This window comes from Hylobates moloch, unplaced genomic scaffold (genome assembly GCF_009828535.3).
Source record: "Hylobates moloch isolate HMO894 unplaced genomic scaffold, HMol_V3 SCAFFOLD_15, whole genome shotgun sequence".
In the NCBI taxonomy this organism is placed as follows: Eukaryota; Metazoa; Chordata; class Mammalia; order Primates; family Hylobatidae; genus Hylobates; species Hylobates moloch.
In genome coordinates, this window is record NW_026652290.1 from 4,863,175 (window position 1) to 4,882,708 (window position 19,534).

General features: G+C 47.5%; 1 protein-coding gene across 1 annotated transcript in view; it reads right to left on the reverse strand.

The window, feature by feature from the left end:
- The window catches only part of DNAH17 (dynein axonemal heavy chain 17), a 149,833-nt gene that overhangs the window by 113,955 nt on the left and 16,344 nt on the right, over positions 1–19,534 (reverse strand). Inside the window, exons 14-17 of the mRNA XM_032177998.2 lie at positions 18,341–18,487; positions 12,658–12,766; positions 11,487–11,590; positions 2,355–2,495 (exon numbers count right to left, since the gene is read on the reverse strand). Of these exons, the coding sequence (XP_032033889.1) occupies positions 2,355–2,495; positions 11,487–11,590; positions 12,658–12,766; positions 18,341–18,487 (501 nt within the window). The remainder of the gene's footprint in view (positions 1–2,354; positions 2,496–11,486; positions 11,591–12,657; positions 12,767–18,340; positions 18,488–19,534) is intronic.

A 19,534-nucleotide genomic window follows, 5' to 3' on the forward strand; every position in this document is an offset into this window, starting at 1 on the left:
GAGTGGATGGGTGGGTGAGTGGATGGGTGGGTGAGTGGATGGGTGGGTAGTGTGGGTGGATGAGTGGATGGGTGGGTGGGGTGGGTGGATGGGTGGATGGGTGGGTGGGGTGGGTGGATGGGTGGGTGGGGTGGGTGGATGGGTGGATGGGTGGGTGGGGTGGGTGGATGAGTGGGTGGGGTGGGTAGATGTGTGAGTGGATGGATGGATGGATGAATGGGCAGATGGATGGATGAATCTCTAGGATACTAAGTGCTATAGGGAAACTCAAAGATTAATTCCACTTGGTGTATCCCCTCAGTCAGGTGTATTCTAATAAAGGAGAGAAGACTTGGGCGCAAATAACTTCAGCATAAGATAAAAAGAAACGGCTCTAATGACTGTCATGAGAGTAACCATACGTGGTGACAGAGTTGTGCACAAGAGGCAACACCATCTCATCATAGTTGGGGAACAGGATAGGCTGGCTCGTTGCCTCTGCCCCTCTTAGGCTCCTGTCCCTGCCGCTTGGCCTCAGCCTCAGCCCAGTCTTGCCTCCTTGCTTGCCCTCTTGCTATGCTCCTACCCTCTGAACGTCTCCTAACCCTAAGTCAAATCTCTCTCCTGTGCTCTTGTTTCCAACCCTTCTGAGTGTGTTAACAAGCTAATCAGTTAACTCTTCCAAGTAACATTTTTGCAGTTTAGCATTTTAATTTAGAGGGAGCTTCTGTTACCGTGGCAGGGAGGGGAGGGATGGGAACTGGGAGTGAGGCAAAACAGATTCTGGTTCAGTCAACTCACTTCCTGGAGAGATGATCTTTAGAGCAATGATGTGACAATAGGAACAGCCAATAATGGCCCAACCCCTGGGTGCGGCCTGCTGGTCTGTCTGGATGGGGTGACTCATCATTAAAGTCCACACCACTGATTTGCACCATCCACTGGAAACCACCCCACCCAAAAACTGCCCTAAAATACTTTTTTTTTTTTTTTCTGAGATGGAGTCTCACTCTTGTCGCCCAGGCTGGAATACAGTGGTGCAATCTTGGTTCACTGCAACCTCTGCCTCCCAGGTTCAAGCAATTCTCCTGCCTCAGTCTCCCAAGTAGCTGGGATTACAGGTTCCTGCCACTATACCTGGCTAATTTTTGTATTTTTAGCAGAGATGGGGTTTCACCATGTTGGCCAGGCTGCTCTCAAACTCCTGACCTCAAGTGATCCACCCACCTCGGCCTCCCAAAATGCTGGGATTACCAGCGTGAGCCATTACGCCCAGCCATATTTGAGCTCAAGGGAGAATATTCTCTTTTACAGGCCGATGCAAAGCTCCACCTTTCACATTCTCCTCAGAGACAAACTAAAATGCAAGCTGGGTGAAATGACTACCAAGTGAGGAAGACATGAAAACCCCTACAATACAATGTCAGGACTCCAGACGGAGCACCCAGGAATGCCAGTCTACCGTTCTGCATTCTCCCACTGAACGTGCCAACCATGGGGGCTCCCAGGAGGCTGGCAGGAACAGAGTCCCTGTTGGGACTACTGGCAGGAAGGACCAGCCGACATCCTAGGTAGCAAAGCAGGAGTGCGTTATCACATTCTACCCATTCGTGTGTGCGGGTAGTGATACACCCTGTGCACATTCGAATGGCCCTCACTCTTCCCACGTTACTGTTCCCTGCCCACACCCATGGATGGGAAATCCACGGGGGATGCTGATAAACACACGGTGCCTGCCCTCAGCAGCTCATCCTGGGAAGACAAGATTTGTTGACCTAGTATGAAGACGTCACTTGGCCATACCCACATTGTGCAGGGCGAGGGCTCTGGTACCCTTAGCGGAGGGCAGGCCCATCACAGGAGGAACCAGGCTTGGAAGTGTACAGCAAGGGTGGCCCACTACTTAAAGATAAGGCTCACTTGGATAAAACATCATAGGCTTTTTTTTTTTTTTTTTTTTTGAGATAGAGTCTCACTGTTTCACCCAGGCTGGGGTGCAGTGGTGCAATCTTGGTTCACTGCCACCTCCACCTCCCAGGGTCAAGCGATTCTCCTGCCTCAGCCTCCCGAGTAGCTGGGATTACAGGCATATGCCACCGTGCCGGGTTAATTTTTATATTTTTAGTAGAGGCGGGGTTTCACCATGTTGGTCAGGCTGTTCTCAATCTCCTGACATCAGGTGATCAGCCTGACTCAGCCTCCGAAAGTGCTGGGATTACAGGTGAGAGCCACTGCATCCAGCCAGATCACAGACTTCTGTGACTACTAAAAATGTGTCACCAATCATTGTTATGAAATCTCCAGCTCTGCCTTTACTCTCTCCTCCCTGCTAAAAGCAAGTGGGTTCTCAAAAAACCTCCTGGGTGTTTGCTTACTGCAACCATGGCTTGGATCTTCACGCCAGCATCCCTGACTGCTGTGTAGCGCTTGTTGAGGTTGGCAATTCTTCCATCCAAGTCTAACAGGGCCTCTTTCTTATTGTCCTTTCTTTCAAACAGTGGGTTGGCCGACCAGTCCTGGAAGGAAAGCACAGGAGTGAGAAAAGGTGTTCTGGAGAAACCGCTTTCGGTCTCACTCCTTTGCTGCATGCTTTTGGTGTGAGTTTCCTCCTCGCTGCCTGATCTGGGATTGGACTCTAGTTCTCCATGATCCATGCCCATCAGGGGCCACTAAGGACCTGTGCCTAATTGACAATTGACTATTGACTACAGAGCCTTAAATAATTTAGCTCAAAACCAAAACCAGGGCCTAGGGGAACCAGAGAGAGACCACTGAGATGTTTCACTCAACTGGGCCAGAATGGGGTTGCTCTCAGGAAAGGAGCATCTAATTCTCTTTTTAGGGGGACCGAAGGACCTGAGGGTCGAGGAATGTGTGGTCAATGCTGCGTGGATCGTCCATAGCTGCAAATGGAGGGCCAGGTGGGAGTAAGTCCCTTTCGTGGGGGCCACGGACCTGCCGACAGGGGTGGGAAAGGGTAGAGAGTAGGGTGAGGACCCCGGCTCCCCTGCAAGCGGGAGTTCTACCACAAGGGTGGTGGCCACTTGGTCGGGTGCGGTGGCTCATGCCTGTAATCCCAGCACTTTGGGGGGCCGAGGCGGGAGGATCACAAGGTCAGGAGATCGAGACCATCCTGGCTAACACAGTGAAACCCTGTCTCTACTAAAAATACAAAAAATTAGCTGGGCGTGGCGGGCGCCTGTAGTCCCAGCTACTGGGAGGCTGAGGCAGAAGAATGGCGTGAACCCAGGAGGCAGAGCTTGCAGTGAGCCGAGATCACATTATTATACTCCAGCCTGGGTGACAGAGTGTGACTCCGTCTCAAAAAAAAAAAAAAAAGTGGTGGCCACCTGTAATTATGATTTGGACTTTACTGTTATCTGTCATTAAATTTTTTTTTTCCTTACACATCTCCATTAAAGTGATACATATATGGTAACAAAACACCTAATAAGTTTTTTTTTTTTTTTTTGGTCAAAAAAAAAATCTTTGGCCCAAGTCTCCCTATCCTCTGTCCTATCCCCCACTGGGAACATGAGGGAACCTCAGCTTTCCTCCTTCTCACGGCTGCCTCTGTCACTCTGATTATTTACGGACTCTACATCGATTCAGCTGTTTCTCAGCTGTCTCTGTGACTCTGGTGAGAACAATGAAGACTTCGATCACCCGCCTCCCTCCTCTGGCCAGTGTTTGATATTTCTGTGGGTACTTTTAGTTTTTCTACTGATGCTTTTGTGTGAACATAAATGGTATGATTAAGCCTCTGTGTTTATCTGGTTAGAAGGATTTCCTTCTTTCTTATTAGCAGTTTTATTGCTTCATGGTCAGAAAAACGTATTCTGTGTATGTCTTAGTCAGCTTGGATGACTATAAGCAAAATACCATATACTGGGGGGGCTTAAGCAACAGACATTTCTCACAGGTTTAGAGGTTAGAAGTCCGAGATCAAGGTTCCGGCATGTTTGGTTCCAACTTGAGGGGTCTCTTCCTGGTGTGCAGATGGTGACGGCCGCCTTCTTGCTGTGTCCTCACAAGGCGCAGGGGCAGAGTGAGCTCTCTTGTCTCTCGCTATAAGGGCACGAATCTCCTTCGTGATGGCTCTATTCTCATGTTCTAATCGCCTCCCCAGGGCCAAGACCCATCACAGTGGGGATCAGGCCTTCCACAAAGGAGTGCCTGGGAGTCACAAATGTGCAGTCCATGGCTGTATAATAATGCTGTGTTAGCCTTCCCATTACATTTGGGTTCTGCCCATTTCTCAGTTTTTTTTTTTTTTTTTTTTTTTTTTTTTTTTTTTGAGACGGAGTCTTTCTCTGTCCCCCAGGCTGGAGTGCAGTGGCGCAATCTCGGCTCACCGCAACCTCCACCTCCTGGGTTCACGCCATTCTCCTGCCTCAGCCTCCCGAGTAGCTGGGAATACAGGCGCCCACCAACACGCCCGGCTAATTTTTTGTGTTTTTAGTAGAGACGGGGTTTCACCGTGTTAGCCACGATGGTCTCGATCTCCTGACCTCGTGATCCGCCCGCCTCAGCCTCCCAAAGTGCTGGGATTACAGGCTTGAGCCACCGCGCCCGGCTTCTCAGTTCTTCTAATAGGTTTTATTTATATAGATATATTAACAATACTCTCATTGGGAACACAACATTTCAAGACAATTGTAACTTTTATATAGATTTTACTCGATCAGGTATGCTTAGCTAAATATATATTTTTGCCCTGAGTTGTTCTTCACTGATTAATATTTTGTTGTACGTATGTCTGTGAGTAAGATTACCATTTGAAATTCCTTTTTTTTTCCTTTGAAACAGGGTCTTCCTCTGTCACTCAGGCTGGAGTGCAGTAGCACAATCTTGGCTCACTGCAGCCTCAACCTCCCAGGCTCAAGTGATCCTCCCACCTCAGCCTCCAGGATAGCTGGGACCACAGGTGTCGCCCAGCCTGAGCAACATAAGAAGGCCCTGGGCTCAAGCAATCCTCCCGCTTTGGCTTCCCAAAGTGCTTGGACGACAGGCATGAGCCATTGAGCTCAGCTGGGAGAATTGCCATCTTTTAAAGGTCAAAAATGGTCATTATTGGAAGTTTCATATGGTTTCACCTACTTGTCATTTTGTCTTCAATCTTTCCATTTTGTTTTAGATATCTCTTGGAAGTAACATATAATTACATTTTTAAACAATCTACATATTTTGCTTTTATTTATATATACTATAATGTTTGCCCTTTGTTATCACGTTTTATCCTTTCTGCTTTCTTACCGTTTCCCTTTGTTGTGGTATTTTGCTTTAAGAACTATAGCTTATTTGCTTTTATATTTTTTAGTGATTTGCATAGGAGAAATCCTGTTTATAATTCCACTAGTACTTGCCATTAAGTTTATTAAATCTTTTAAATATTTCTCTAATTTTGGAAATACAAATTGCAGCTAGGCATGGTGACTCATGACTGTAATCTCAGTACTTTGGCAGGCCAAGGTGGATGGATCACCTGAGGCCAGGAATTTGAGACCTGCCTGACCAACATGGTGAAACCCCATCTCTACTAAATATACAAAAATTAGCCAGACATGATGGCACATGCCTGTAATCCCAGCTACTCGGGAGGCTGAGGCAGGAGAATCGCTTGAACCTGGGAGGTGGAGGTTGCAGCAATTGTGCCATTGTACTCCAGCCCGGGTGACAGAGTAAGACTCCATCTCAAGAAAGAAAAAAAAAAAGAAAAATTGCTTTCGATTCCCATTATCCATGTTTAGGAATTTAGGATATGGTTAACTTCCCTGCCCCATCTTTTTCCTCCTCCTAACTTCCAATTATTGATCCCATTTATCACCATGGATATGGTTTCTACCATTTATATTTTTCTACAAGTATTGCTTTTGACTTTGGAATGTAACCTTTTACAACCATATTTATCTCTTTATGTACTTATCTCTTTATATTTAATTGGTTCCAAGCTCATTGCTAGTCTTTTGAAATGTTAATTCTCTCCTTGGTACTCTAGCATGTGGTTGATCTCTTGGTGTCCTGGAATACATCCTGAAATAGGTTTCTCAGGAAGGGTACCCAAATGGTATTTTTCCAAGCCCCTGCATGTATGAGGATGACTTTACTGTTGCATTCACAGATAATCGTCAGGAGCCTTTCTCAAGACTGGCCATTTTTATCATGTTCTGGAAATCTGTGTAAAATCAAAAGGCTGCCTGATTTTTGTTTCTTTGTGGGCTACCTGCCTGGTAGAAACATGCAGAATATTGTTCTGTATCCTTGGGATTTAAAATTTTGGTCAGAATATGTCTACATGTGTCATCTGGCCTGAAAATCAGTTACCCACTTTGACCTTCACACTCAGGCCTTCCTTTAATTTTTGTCTCCCCAGCTTGAGAAAATTTTCCTCTATTACATCTTTGTTCATTACTATTTTTTTTTTTTTGAGATGGAGTCTCACTCTGTCGTCCAGGCTGGAGTGCAGTGGTGTGACCTCAGCTCACTGCAACCTCTGCCTCCCAGGTTCAAGCAATTCTCCTGCCTCAGCCTCTCTAGTAGCTGGGATCATAGGTGTGTGCCACCACACCTGGCTCCTTTTTGTATTTTTAGTAGAGACAGGGTTTTGCCATGTTGGCCAGGCTGGTCTCAAACTCCTGACCTCAAGTGATCTGCCTGCCTTGACCTCCCAAAGTGCTGCGATTACAGGTGTGAGCCACCGTGCCCAGCCTATTACTTCTTTAGTAACAACTATGATTTTTATGTTGTTCGTCTCCCTCATCTTACACATTATCTATTGTTATTTCCCTTTGCATATTAGCAATTTCCTAAAATTATCCTCCGTTTAATAGATCCACTGTTACATAGCACTAGTTCTAGTCTAACTGGTGCTTCAGTATATTTTAATTCTGCTTTTGCAGTTTTGACTTTCTTAGCCATGTCCTTTCCCTTCTCTGCTTTCTTCTCATTCTGTTCTTAGTTCTCATTCTGTTGTTATTTCATAGATGTCATGGCCTTTTTTTTTTTGAGATGGAGTCTCACTCTGTCACCCAGGCTGGAGTGCAGTGGCACGATCTTGGCTCACTGCAAGCTCCGCCTCCTGGGTCCACAACATTCTCCTGCCTCAGCCTCCCAAGTAGCTGGGACTACAGGCGCCCGCCACCACGCCCGGCTAATTTTTTGTATTTTTAGTAGAGACGGGCTTTCACTATGTTAGCCAGGATGGTCTCGATCTCCTGACCTCGTGATCCACCCACCTTGGCCTCCCAAAGTGCTGGGATTACAGGCGTGAGCCACTGCGCCCAGCCATGGCCTTTTTAATTTAAGAAAAAATGTCTTAGGTTTACTAAATAAATAACTTCAATCGGTCTGTGTTTTTCTGAGATATCTAAATGACTTGCTCCTCTCAAATGCTGCACAATCTTTCAACAGCCTCCCTTTGGTCCTAACCCCTTTGCTGTTCACCTGAGTGCTAAGGGCACAGCCTGAGAATGTACGAACTCCAAACAGGAATTATTGATTTCAGGCCTGATGGACTGAGTTTGAACCATTTTCTTTTCCAATTGCTTGTTTTTCTCACTAAGCTGGGGAGCTAGATGCTGCTGGCTGTTATGTCTGTTTTTGCTGTTTTGAGACGGCATGATGCACCTGAGGGCATGTGCGTGGGAGCCAGTGTTCTCCCCAGCTCTGCTTCTGCACCTAAGTGCAGAGCATGCTGGCCCATCCACCAAGCCCCTTGGCTTTCAGCCTGGTCACTGTGCAGCTGCTGCAGCTTCAGAATGCACGTGATGAGGAAAGTGATGGGGATGGAGACACAGGAGTTCAGCTGATTCTGACTGTGACCAGTTTAGTGATTATTCTCCTATAATGGGGGTTAGCAGAGCCTGTTACTGGGTGAGCGTTATGAACTGCACGTCTGTGTTCTCTCACCTGCCAAAATTCACATATTCAAGTCCTAGCTCCCATGTGGTTGTAGTAGGAGGCAGGGCCCTTGGGAAGTGCTTGGATTTAGATGAGATAATGAGATCATGAGAGTAGGGCCCACCAGCACCCCCCATGAGGTTAGTGTCCTTTAAGCAAAGAAAGAGACACCAGAGCGACCTCTCTCTACCACGTGAGGCACATCGAGAAGGCGGCCGTCTGCACACCAGGAAGAGGGCCCTCACCAGGAACTGAGTCTGCAGTATTTTCTCGTAGCCTCTTGAAATGACCAGGACAGTGGTCCCAAGTGTTTGCCTTCCCTGCTCGGAGGTCACCTTTGCTTTTCTGATGCAGAGGTGAACTTCTTCAAAACGCACCCCTGAACCCAACAACCTCAGAATTGGCCAACAGATCATTCCTTCCTTAGTGCCCAGAGACCCAACTACCAGGCTTCAGCACCTCAGCTCAGCACCAGGAGAAAGCAAATACTTTGTGGTTTAGTTAAAAACTTCTGGTGCAAACAAGCTAGCTCAGGTAAAGGGGGGTTTACGTAAGACCGTGGGTCTCAGAGACGGAGAGAAAGTGCTGCCCTGGTCCTCTGTGGTGGGCAGTGGGCAGCGGGCAAGCTGGGCTTCAGGGGCGGCAGCAATCTCTGCAGGATCTGCCTCCAGAGTGGGCCTCCTCCCGTCTGCTGCTCACTCCCCAACGCCCAGACCCTGCAGCCAACCCTCTGAGACCCTGCACCTGCTGTGGCCCCTGCTGAAGATTTAGAAGCCCATGGGGTTTGAAGGGCCTGGTTTCTGGATTTAACAGTTCAGTAGAGGAGAGAGAGAGAACAGCCACAGAGGAGGCTGGGTGAGCATTGCAGGCAACAGAAAGGACAGAAATAAAGTGAAGAGATGGAGAAGCCACACGTGCAGAGAGAGACAAGAGACCTGGCCCCCAGACCTGAGACGCTGGGGAGATGGCCTGTGTGCCAGAGCAGACGGGGAGGCATGGGCGGAAGGAGGAGGAGTGACGTCATGCCCACAAGCTGGCAAGACAAGGCCGTCGACAGGCTGTAAGAATGTTACGATGTCCAGCGAACATTAACACAAGGAGGCACACGTCTGGACACTTTGGTGACATTTTCTGACCCTAAAGATAACAAAGAACTCTGCACGCCCCAGACACAGAGGACAGGCTCATGAAGGAAGGAGCCAGAGCATTGCCAGCCTGCCCAGCACCAAAACTGGGGCAGGGCTGGTAGGGGCTGAACTGTGCCCCCCGAATCCATGTGTAGGGGCCCTGACACCCGTACCCTCAGAATGCAATGGCATTTGGAGATGAGAGCTTTAAAGAGGTGCTTAAGTTAATATGAGGTCATTAGCATGGGCCCTCATCCAGCATGACCAGTGTCCTTATGAGACAAGGAGATGAGGACACAGATACACAGAGGGAGGACCCTGTGAAGCCACAGGGAGAAGTCAGCATCTATAACTAACCAGAGAGACCTGGGGGAGCCAAACCTGCCAACACCTTAACCTTGGCCTTCCAGCCTCCAGAACTGTGAGAAGAGAAACGTCTGTTGTTGAAGCCGCCCGGACTGTGGCACTTTGTGATGGCGGCCCTAGTGAACACACACAGGGCCATTTCTAGAGCATTGAAAGAAAAGGACCGTATCAAAAAATCCCTGACCTGGACAAGATCATTGTAGATGAGGTCAAAAGAAGGTATTTTTTGGACAAGGGAGGACTCAAAGTATGCCATCAATGAGCCCTTTCTGAGGAAATTGCTTGAGAAATTATTCCAGTGAATTGAAAATTGAATCAGAGCCAGGTGCGGTGGCTTACGTCTGTAATCCCAGCACTTTGGGAAGCTGAGACAGGCGGATCATTTGAGATCAGGAGTCAAGACCAGCCTGACCAACATGGTGAAACCCCATCTCCACTAAAAATACAAAAAATAAAATAGCCAAGCGTGGTGGTGCATGCCTGTAATCTCAGCTACTTGGGAGGCTGAGGCATGAGAATCACTTGAACCTGGAGGCAGAGGATGCAGTGAGCCAAGATGGTGCCATTGCACTCCAGCCTGGACGACAGAGCAAGACTCTGTCTTAAAAATAAAGGAAAACTGAATCAGGAAAAAAATAGTGGCGAGCAATGATTTCTGTCCACAATTTACTGGGTAAATCTAAGTGGATGATGAGGAAATGAACGTGAACTATAAGAAGTTTCACACTGTGACAAGCCAAATGGTTCTTGGACTAGGAGAGAGATGTTCCAGTGAAGACATTAATGATGGCCTGGATCAGAAATTCTAAATGATTTCTACTCAAGGGTTTGTGGGGAGGTTGGGGAGGGAAGTGGTGGAATGCTATGTTATCTGAAGTCCAATTGTAGTGGGTGGTAAAACAGAGCAGGGTGTGTGGGACATCATGATGATTTAATTTTGATATGTTGACAGAGAAATATAGCTTAAACATGATCATTTAAAAATGAAATAGAGTTGCCTAGGTGCAGAAACTCACACCTGTAATCCTAGCACTTTGGGAGGCCAAGGCGGGTAAACTGCCTGAGCTCAGGAGTTCAAGACCAGCCTGGGCAACATGGTGGAACCGCATCTCTACTAAAAATACAAAAAAATTAGCTGAGCGTAGTGGCACACACCTGTAGTCCCAGCTACTGGGGAAGCCGAGACACACAAGTCACTTGAACCCAGGAGGCTGAGGTTGCAGTGAGCCGAGATCATGCCACTGCACTCCAGCTGCAACAGAGCGAAACTCTGTCTCAAAGAAAAAACAAAAAGAAAGAAAGAAAAGAAAAGAAATAGAGTTGCAGAGGAGACATTGCAATTAATGAGAGGAGACATTTCTTAAAAACTTCCTCTTGGGACCGGGCGTGGTGGCTCACGCTTGTAATCCCAGCACTTTGGGAGGCTGAGGCGGGCGGATCACCTGAGGTCAGGAGTTCGAGACCAGCCTGACCAACATAGAGAAACCCCGTCTCTACTAAAAATACAAAATTAGCTGGGCATGCTGGCGCATGCATACCTGTAATCCCAGCTACTCGGGAGGCTGAGGCAGGAGAATCGCTTGAACCCGGGAGGTGGAGGTTGCAGTGAGCCGAGATCGCGCCACTGCACTCCACCCTGGGCTCAAAACTCCATCTCAAAAAACAAACAAACAAAAACTTCCTTTTGGATATATTGCTGCAAGTGTTTTTGCACATTAGAGCATCAGTGACAGACCAGACCACCCAGAAGGCTAATGAAGGATTCCCCCAGTGCTCTGGAAGGAGCTTGAGTTAGAACCGTACTGCTTCTCTACTGAGCAACGGGCTCGTTCCCAGTGGGGGTGAGTCTTGGCAGATCTCTTTTCACCCCTTGCTACTGGCACTGGCCTGGCACAGAGGGGGCCTTGTGGAGCTCAGCAGAATGGAGCAGAACTGAATTCCACAGAGCAACTGGGCTCTTTCTGCCCTGGGACCACTCTGGTATCATCCTACCGGTGGAGAACACTGCACCCCACACATCGCAGCACTTTCCATGGGCCTCTACGCAGCCTGGTTTGCCCCAGGGCAGCCCCAGCCCCCCACGAAGCCCCGCTCTGTGCTCTGCCCCTTGCTTACCTTCATAGCCTGGGCAATTCCTTCTATATTTTGTTTTGCCTTTTGCATCCTGTTCTGCAAGTTGTGCAGAATTTCTCGCACCTCTTGAATGTACTGAAACACACCTAAAATGGAAGCGTAATGGAATCTTACAAAATGAACAATTCAGGCTGGGTGCGGTGGCTCAAATTGTAATCTCAGCACTTTGGGAGGCCACGGCAGGCGAATCATGAGGTCAGGAGTGCGAGACCAGCCTGGCCAACATGGTGAAACCCCGTTTCTACTAAAAATACAAAAAATTAGCTGCGCATGGCAGTGGGCACCTGTAATCCCAGCTACTCGGGAGGCTGAGGCAGGAGAATAGCTTGAACCCAGGAGGCAGAGGTTGCAGTGAGCTGAGATTGTGCCATTGTACTCCAGCCCGGGTGACAGAGTGAGACTCTAGCTCAGAAAAAAACAAAAACAAAAGAAAAAACAATTCAGCAGGATGAAAACTTTTCTTGGGTTGGCATAACACTCATCACTACGAGACAGCCCTGGGAAAATAATCTTCCTATTCTGGAACATGATACCCAGAAGAAATCATTGAGCGGAAATTCTCTGAAATGAAATGCCAAGGAATCACAAATATAGTGTCCCTTTGGACATAGGGTTTGGAGAATATGCGGACCCTTCACCCCACGTAGGAGCCCCAGACTCCTCATGTTAAAGGGTTCCACCTCTGGGAGCATCAGAGATGGGGCCAGGGGGTTGGGGGCCTTCTGCCTCGTCCAGTGGTGGAAAGAAGGGAAGAAGGGGACTCATGACTATACTTCTACTTTCCTGATGTCTGCGCTGAGTTAGCCAAGATGTGCACCCGCTCTGCTCACCAGCTGTGCATGCTCTGTGCATGCTTGATAAACCAACAGTGGAAACTGGGCCTGCAGCAAGCCCAGTCTGGGAACCTTGGAAACCCCTTGACAGTTCCCAGGGAGTCTTTGCCGGATTCCATTTCTAAGTGACACAGTTGGGCTTTTTTTTTTTTTGCCTGGGCAAGCAGGTGGAAGTAACTATCCTTTAGCCCCCTTGCAGTTAAAGCAGATCCATGCAGCCAGGAGACAGAAGTGGCCACTCCAGTGGTGTTTGAGGACAGATGCTGGGCAGGTTGGACCCCCAAGTTTAACTCAAGGTGGGAGGAATGTGGCCTCCGTACCTTTGCCATTCCAGAACAACGTCGTTTCAGCGCTCAATAACTTGACATCAATTGCTTCCAGTTCTGACTTTATTAGTAGAAATTCTACTGCCTTCACTGTAGTCTTTATCTGCAAAACAGAGGTGACAGGTTATGTTCCGACTCCAACCAGATTTTAAATTGTTCTCTGGTAAGGACTTTTATTCCTCAACACCAACTAATACGGTTTGGATCTGTTTCCCCACTCAGGTCTCATGTTGAATCGTAATCCCCAGTGTTGGAGGCGGGGCCTAGTGGGAGGTGACCACAACATGGGGATGATGATTTCATGAATGGTTTAGCACCATCCCCTTGATGCTGTTCTTGGGATAGTGAATGAATCCTCATGCAATCTGGTTTTTAAACAGGCGTAGCACCTCCCCCACCTCTCTCTTGATCCTGGCTCCTGCCAAGTGACGTGCCTGCTTCCCCTTCACCTTCCACCATGATTCCAAGTTTCCTGAGGTCCCCCAGAAACAGAAACCACTATGCTTCCTGTACAGTCTGCAGAGCCATGAGCTAATTAAACCTCTTTTCTTTATAAATTACCCAGTCTCAGGGTTTTTTTTTTTTTTTTTTTTGAGATGGAGTCTCACTCTGTCACCCAGGCTGGAGTACAGTGGCGTGATCTTGGCTCACTGCAACCTCCGCCTCCCGGGTTCAAGCAATTCTCCTGCCTCAGCCTCCCCAGTAGCTGGGATTATAGGTCTGCGCCACCAAGCCTGGCTAATTTTTGTACTTTTAGTAGACACAGGGTTTCACTGTGTTGGCCAGGCTGGTCTTGAACTCCTGACCTCAAATGATCCGCCCACCTCGGCCTCCCAAAGTCCCAGGTGTCAAGTATTTCTTTATAGCAATGTAACAGCCTAATATACCAACCAAGCCAATGATGATTGTTTTTTGTTTGGAAACCGTATTTCAGGACACTCCACAATTTTTAGAATGACTTTTATCACTGAGGATTTATGTACAGTTACTGTTTTATGTTATAGTATTCCTATCTCTTTCTAGCCCATACTATGACTAATTAAGAATTAACTGTGTATAGGTTGGTGTAAAAGTAATTGCCATCTTTGCCATCACTTTTAATACATAAATCCTCAATATATAATCACAAACGTTTTGTATTTGATTTCTTTTTATGATTCTAAGCCAAAGAAATACATGTGGATCACTGAGCCTTTCTGGGTTCAGACCCTTTCCCCTGGTCATAAATCTAAAGCTCAAAATCTTTTTTTCTACTTCCTGAAATACAGAGATGGGATCTTGGTATGTTGCCCAGGCTGGTCTCAAACTCCTGAGCTCCAGCCATCTTCCCACTTCAGTCTCCCAAAGTGCTGGGATTTACAGGTGTGAGTCATGGTGCCCAGCCTTAAGCCCGAAGTCTAGTTATACAACAGAAAACCCAGGATCTGCAGAGAAACTATTCAAGTTGTTAATGAGTCAGTGTTAACAATAGTATAGTTTCTCACTTTGGGAGGCCGAGGCAGGCGGATCACTTAAGGTCCGGAGTTCAAGACCAGCCTGGCCAACATGGTGAAATCTTGTCTCTACTAAAAATACAAAAATTAGCCTGGTGAATACAAAAATTAGCCCGGTGTGGTGGTGTGCACCTGTAATCCCTACTCAGGAGGCCAAGGCACGAGAATCGCTTGAACCCAGGAGGTGAAGTTTGCAGTGAGCCAAGATCACACCACTGTACTCCAGCCTGGACAATAGAATGAGACTCTGTCTCAAAAAAAAAAAAAAAAAAAGCATAGGTTCTATATAGTTTTGTTCTAGTTTGCCCTAAGAAATTAATTTAATGCTTGAAAACCTGAATTTACAAAAATGAACAAACAAGGGAGAAGTTTTTATGATTCCCTTAAATAATAAGCACCATTTGGGCCTAAAAATCTCATCATACCAAGCAACATCTTGTTTCATGACTTCTCAAGGACCCTTCTACATGAAGTGTGGAATCACAGAGTTAAAAGTGCACACTAGATGCTGATTTGCCTTTCAGAATAATTCTTTACATATATTTTGGTACTTCATTTTTTGAGACAGAGTCTCGCTCTGCCGCCCAGACTGGAGTGCAGTGGCGTGATCTTGGCTCACTGCAACCTCCACCTCCCAGGTTCAAGTGATTCTCCTGTCTCAGCTTCCCGAGTAGCTGGAACTACAGGCGCCCACCACCACGCCCAGCTAATTTTTTTATTTTTTGTAGGGATAGGGTATTACTACATTGGCCAGGCTGGTCTCGAACTCCTGACCTCAAGTGATCCACCCGCCTTGGCCTCCCAAAGTGCTGGGATTACAGGCATGAGCCACTGTGCCCAGCCCATTTTGGTACTTTAAGTAGTGTACCCCCACCCATGCCTTCGAATGTTTTCTGACCATTAACTCTTAGGATAGGTGGGTAGGAAAGAGAAATAGAGTATAAGAGCCGTTACCGGCTGAAAACCAGACAGAAGTAAAGGATGCATCGACAGGATTACAAAGCCAGAAGATGGGTAGCACGATTCCATCCATCAGGGTTGGGTTGTTAAACAATGACAAGGACAGTGGTCTCTTCCCAGTCGAGGAACCCTGCTCTGAGACTACATCCTGCATGAGAGAATCTCAGAACACACCTCTTTAGTGTGCTCGTGACTAAATCACGGTGCTTCTACCATACCTGGAGTCCAAGGCGGGAGCTCTTTAGACAGAATCTAACCAGCTGGAGAAAGGTGCTGTGTTTCTAATGAATGGACCGTGGACAAAGATATTAGGGCCCCTGGTGATCAGAATCTGGGGAGCCCTGCTGCGGCTGCCGGGGAGGGGAGCAAGATTCCATCACAAAAAAAAAAAAAAAGAAAAAGAAAGAGGCAAGAAGGTCAAAAGAGAAGGCATCAGTGTGATGATGGAAGCACAAGTTGGAGTGATGTGCTTTGAACATGAAATAAGGTGGCCGTGAGGGTTAATTTGTCAACAGGACTGTGCCACAGGGTGCCCAGATTAAACATGGTTTCTGAGGTGCATGTGAGGTTGTTTCTGGATGAGACAAGCATTGGAATGGGTGGGCTCAGGAAAGCAGATAGCCCTCCCCAGTGTGGGTGGGTCTCATCCAATCGTCGAGGGCCTGAATAGAACAAAAGGCGGAGGAAGGAGGAATTCACCCCTTGTTTCTGCCTCATGGCCTGAGCTGGGCCATCTCATCTTCTTCAGCCTTTGGACTGGGATTTACACCATCTGTTCCCTGGTTGTCAGGCTTTGGACTCCGAGTAATACCACCTGCTTTCCTGAGTTTCCAACTTGCAGACAGCAGGCTGTAAGACTTCTTAACCTCCGTAATTGTGTGAGGCAATTCCTCACAATAAATCTCCATATATACATGTCCATATCTCTGTCTATCCAACCATCTCCATCCATCCATCTGTATCTATCCCCCCATCTATAGCTATCTATCCATTCATCCACCCATATAATCTATCCATCCATCTACCTGCCTTCCTATCTCTCTAGCTACCGATCTATCTGTCCATCCATCCATCCATCCATCCCTTCATCCTCCCATCTGTCTATCCCATTGGTTCTGTTTCTCTGGAGAACTCTGACTAATACAATGGCCATGACCCCAGGAAGGTGCAGCCTCCAGACGCTGGAAAAGACAAGGAGATAGACCATCCCCTTGAGCCTCCAGAAGGAGGCAGCCCAGCGGATGCCTTGACTCCAGCAGAATGAAACAGATTCAGGACTTCGGACCTCCAGAACTAGAAGGTAGGAAACATGTGCCATTTTAAGCCACTCAGTTTGTGGTGATTTGTTACAGCAGCAACAGGAAATGAACAGTGTCCAGACTGGCCCCGTTCTGCTGTGGCTTGGGGTGGGGTCAAGGTTGTATGGTACAAATGGTCGCCTTTCCCAGGATATATGAGTAGGGTGCATAAGAAAGGGTGTCTAGAAGGAGGACAAGCCCAGTGACTGCCCGCTGAGTCCCACAGCCACGCTCTCCGGGCCCCTCTTGATTGTACAGGGATGTTTGTAGCAGCTTTATTTGTAAAAGCGAAAACTGAAAACAACCCAAATGTCTATCAACAGAGGAATGGATAATAGTGCTATATCCATGCAACACATTGCTACTCAGAAATAGACTCAAACTTAAAAAGAAGAAGAATGGTGCTAAATGCAACAATGTAGATTAACTCAAAATAATTAACCGAGTGAAAGCAGACAGCCAAAACAGAACACGTATAATATCATTCCCCTCTGGTTCCCGACTCGGCTTCCAGGGTCTCGTGCCAGGAAGGAGGCGCTCTGAACAAGCCCTGTGTTGCTACATGGGACCACCCCCCACCTCCAACAATTACTGGGAAGTTTTTCCACAGTCAACCTCTTGATTACTGTGTCAGGTCCCTAGATCAGATGGATGCCAGGAGCCAAGGCCAAAAAGGAGTTCTTGAACCAAAGAGCTGAGCGGGGACTGCCACCTCCCAGCCCCTCACACGCAGCTTCCTCATGATAATCCTACTCTGGGTTCCAGGAAATGCCCATCCAGTCCTCCCCACATTAATGGAAGTAATGGAAGCAATGTTGAATGACTTTAATATTATCCAAAATATATTCAGGAGGGTAAATGGATCTATAAAGAATCATGTAATTGGCCAGGCTTGGGGGCTTATGCCTGTAATCCCAACACTTGGGAGGCCAAGGTGGGCAAATCACCTAAGGTCAAGAGTTCGAGACCGGCCTGGCCAACGTGGTGAAACCCTGTCTCTACTAAAAATACAAAAATTATTTGTATTTTTACTACCACCAGCTGGGTGTGGTGGTACACGCCTATAGTCCCAGCTACTCAGGAGGCTGAGCCAGGAGAATCGCTTGAACTTGGGAGGCAGGGGTTACAGTGAGCCGAGATTGTGCCACTGTACTCCAGCCTGGGTGACAGAGTGAGACTGTCTCCAAAAAAAAAAAAAAAAAAGTGGCTGGGCGCGGTGGCTCACGCTTGTAATCCCAGCACTTTGGGAGGCCGAGGCGGGCGGATCACGAGGTCAGGAGATCAAGACCACGGTGAAACCCCGTCTCTACTAAAAAAATACAAAAAATTAGCCGGGCGTGGTGGCGGGCGCCTGTAGTCCCAGCTACTCGGAGAGGCTGAGGCAGGAGAATGGCGTGAACCCGGGAGGCGGAGCTTGCAGTGAGCCGAGATTGCGCCACTGCACTCCAGCCTGGGCGACAGAGCGAGACTCCATCTCAAAAAAAAAAAAAAAAAAAAAAAAAAAAAGTAACGTAAGCCAAAGCCCAGTGGGAATAAGATTTTCATCACCAGCTGTTCTGAGTCATCACTATCTTTGCTGCTGCTATTTGCACGAATAATGAAGACTGGCTTGAACCATGTCTGAATATTAAAATACACACTAATTTAATTCTGTTCCACTTGGAGACCTTACACCAGCAGTTGTTGGGTGTAGGCAGGACAGGATGGCAGGACAGAGATCTCTGACTCCCTGGCTCACGAATTTATCCCAAGCACATACACATAGTAGGTACTCAGTAAGCATGCAGTGAATGAAAGAATGAATTTGAGTGAATGGGAATATTTCCCAGGAAGAGCCACATCTCTGAAATACAACAAACTGAAACTTGACAAAAAACCAAAACAAAACAAAGCTGCATCAGGAATAGTACCAACTCACCAACTCACCTCATTATACCAGCCAACGATGAGCTCCAGGTTGCCCACAAACTTCCGGAAAGTTTCGTTCTCTGAGAACAGACTCTCTGCACTGTCTGGAATCTCTTTCTGTTGCTGGAAATTCAAATACTTGACTTCTCTCAGAACTGCCACCAACTAAATGACAAACGAAGATCAAAGAACATGTCAGCAGGTCATGTCAACAGTGCGGTGTTCAAGCAACAGAAATGAGCATCTGCCCTGGGATGTTTTGACAGCCGGGGGGATCTCAAAGTTGGTGGGAGGCAGTGTTTGCTGGCAGGACCAGGATGTTTTCACCCTGTTGGCTGATCCTGAGCCAGAAAGCACTGACGTCATCCTTATGAGTGGATGACATCACCCTCGTGGGTGGATGACATCATCATTGCAGGTGGATGACATCATTGTCATCACCATGGGTGGGTGACATTATCCTCATGGGTGGATGATGTCGTCATTGTAGATGATGACATCATCATCACCATGGGTGGCTGACATCATCCTAATTTTCTTATCTCTGTCCTCTCCTACCTACTACCCCCAAGTGGTTTGGAGTAAGACTTCGGGTCACTTGTGTCCTCCCTAGAATCTAACCTTCCTTTTTCTCTCTGCTTTCACCCCATTATGACCAGTGATCAACCACAGGGACATCCCTTCTAACAGTGCTTCTGTCCACAAAGCTATTCTCAAAGTTGAGATAACCTCCATATTGCTGAATCCACTGGTCACATCATGGGCCTCATCTCATGGGATCCCCCAGCAGCTGGCACTCTTTCCTCCTGGACACACAGTGTCCTCCTGGCTTCCAGGACACTAGACATTCCTGGTCACCATTATTAGTCTCTTTTGATAATCTCAAGATGTCCATGATGGGGAGCCATAGACCTTGTTCCTTCTCAATTTACCCTCAGTTGAATGCCTTGACCAGCCAGCCCATTTGTCATCTCCACTGAATGAGGTAATGAGATGTCCAGTGTCATGGCTACAAGTACCATCTCTGTGTGGATGGCTCCCACATTTATGTCTCCAACCCCAGCATCTCTCGTGACTTCTAGCCTTCTGTATCCACCCGCCTACTCAGCTCCTCTGTTTGGATGTCCAGGTGACATCTCACACCCAACAAGTCTAAAGCACAGCAGCCCATCCTCCCCTGTGGCCTCTGCCCCACCTGCCCTCTTGGCCGAT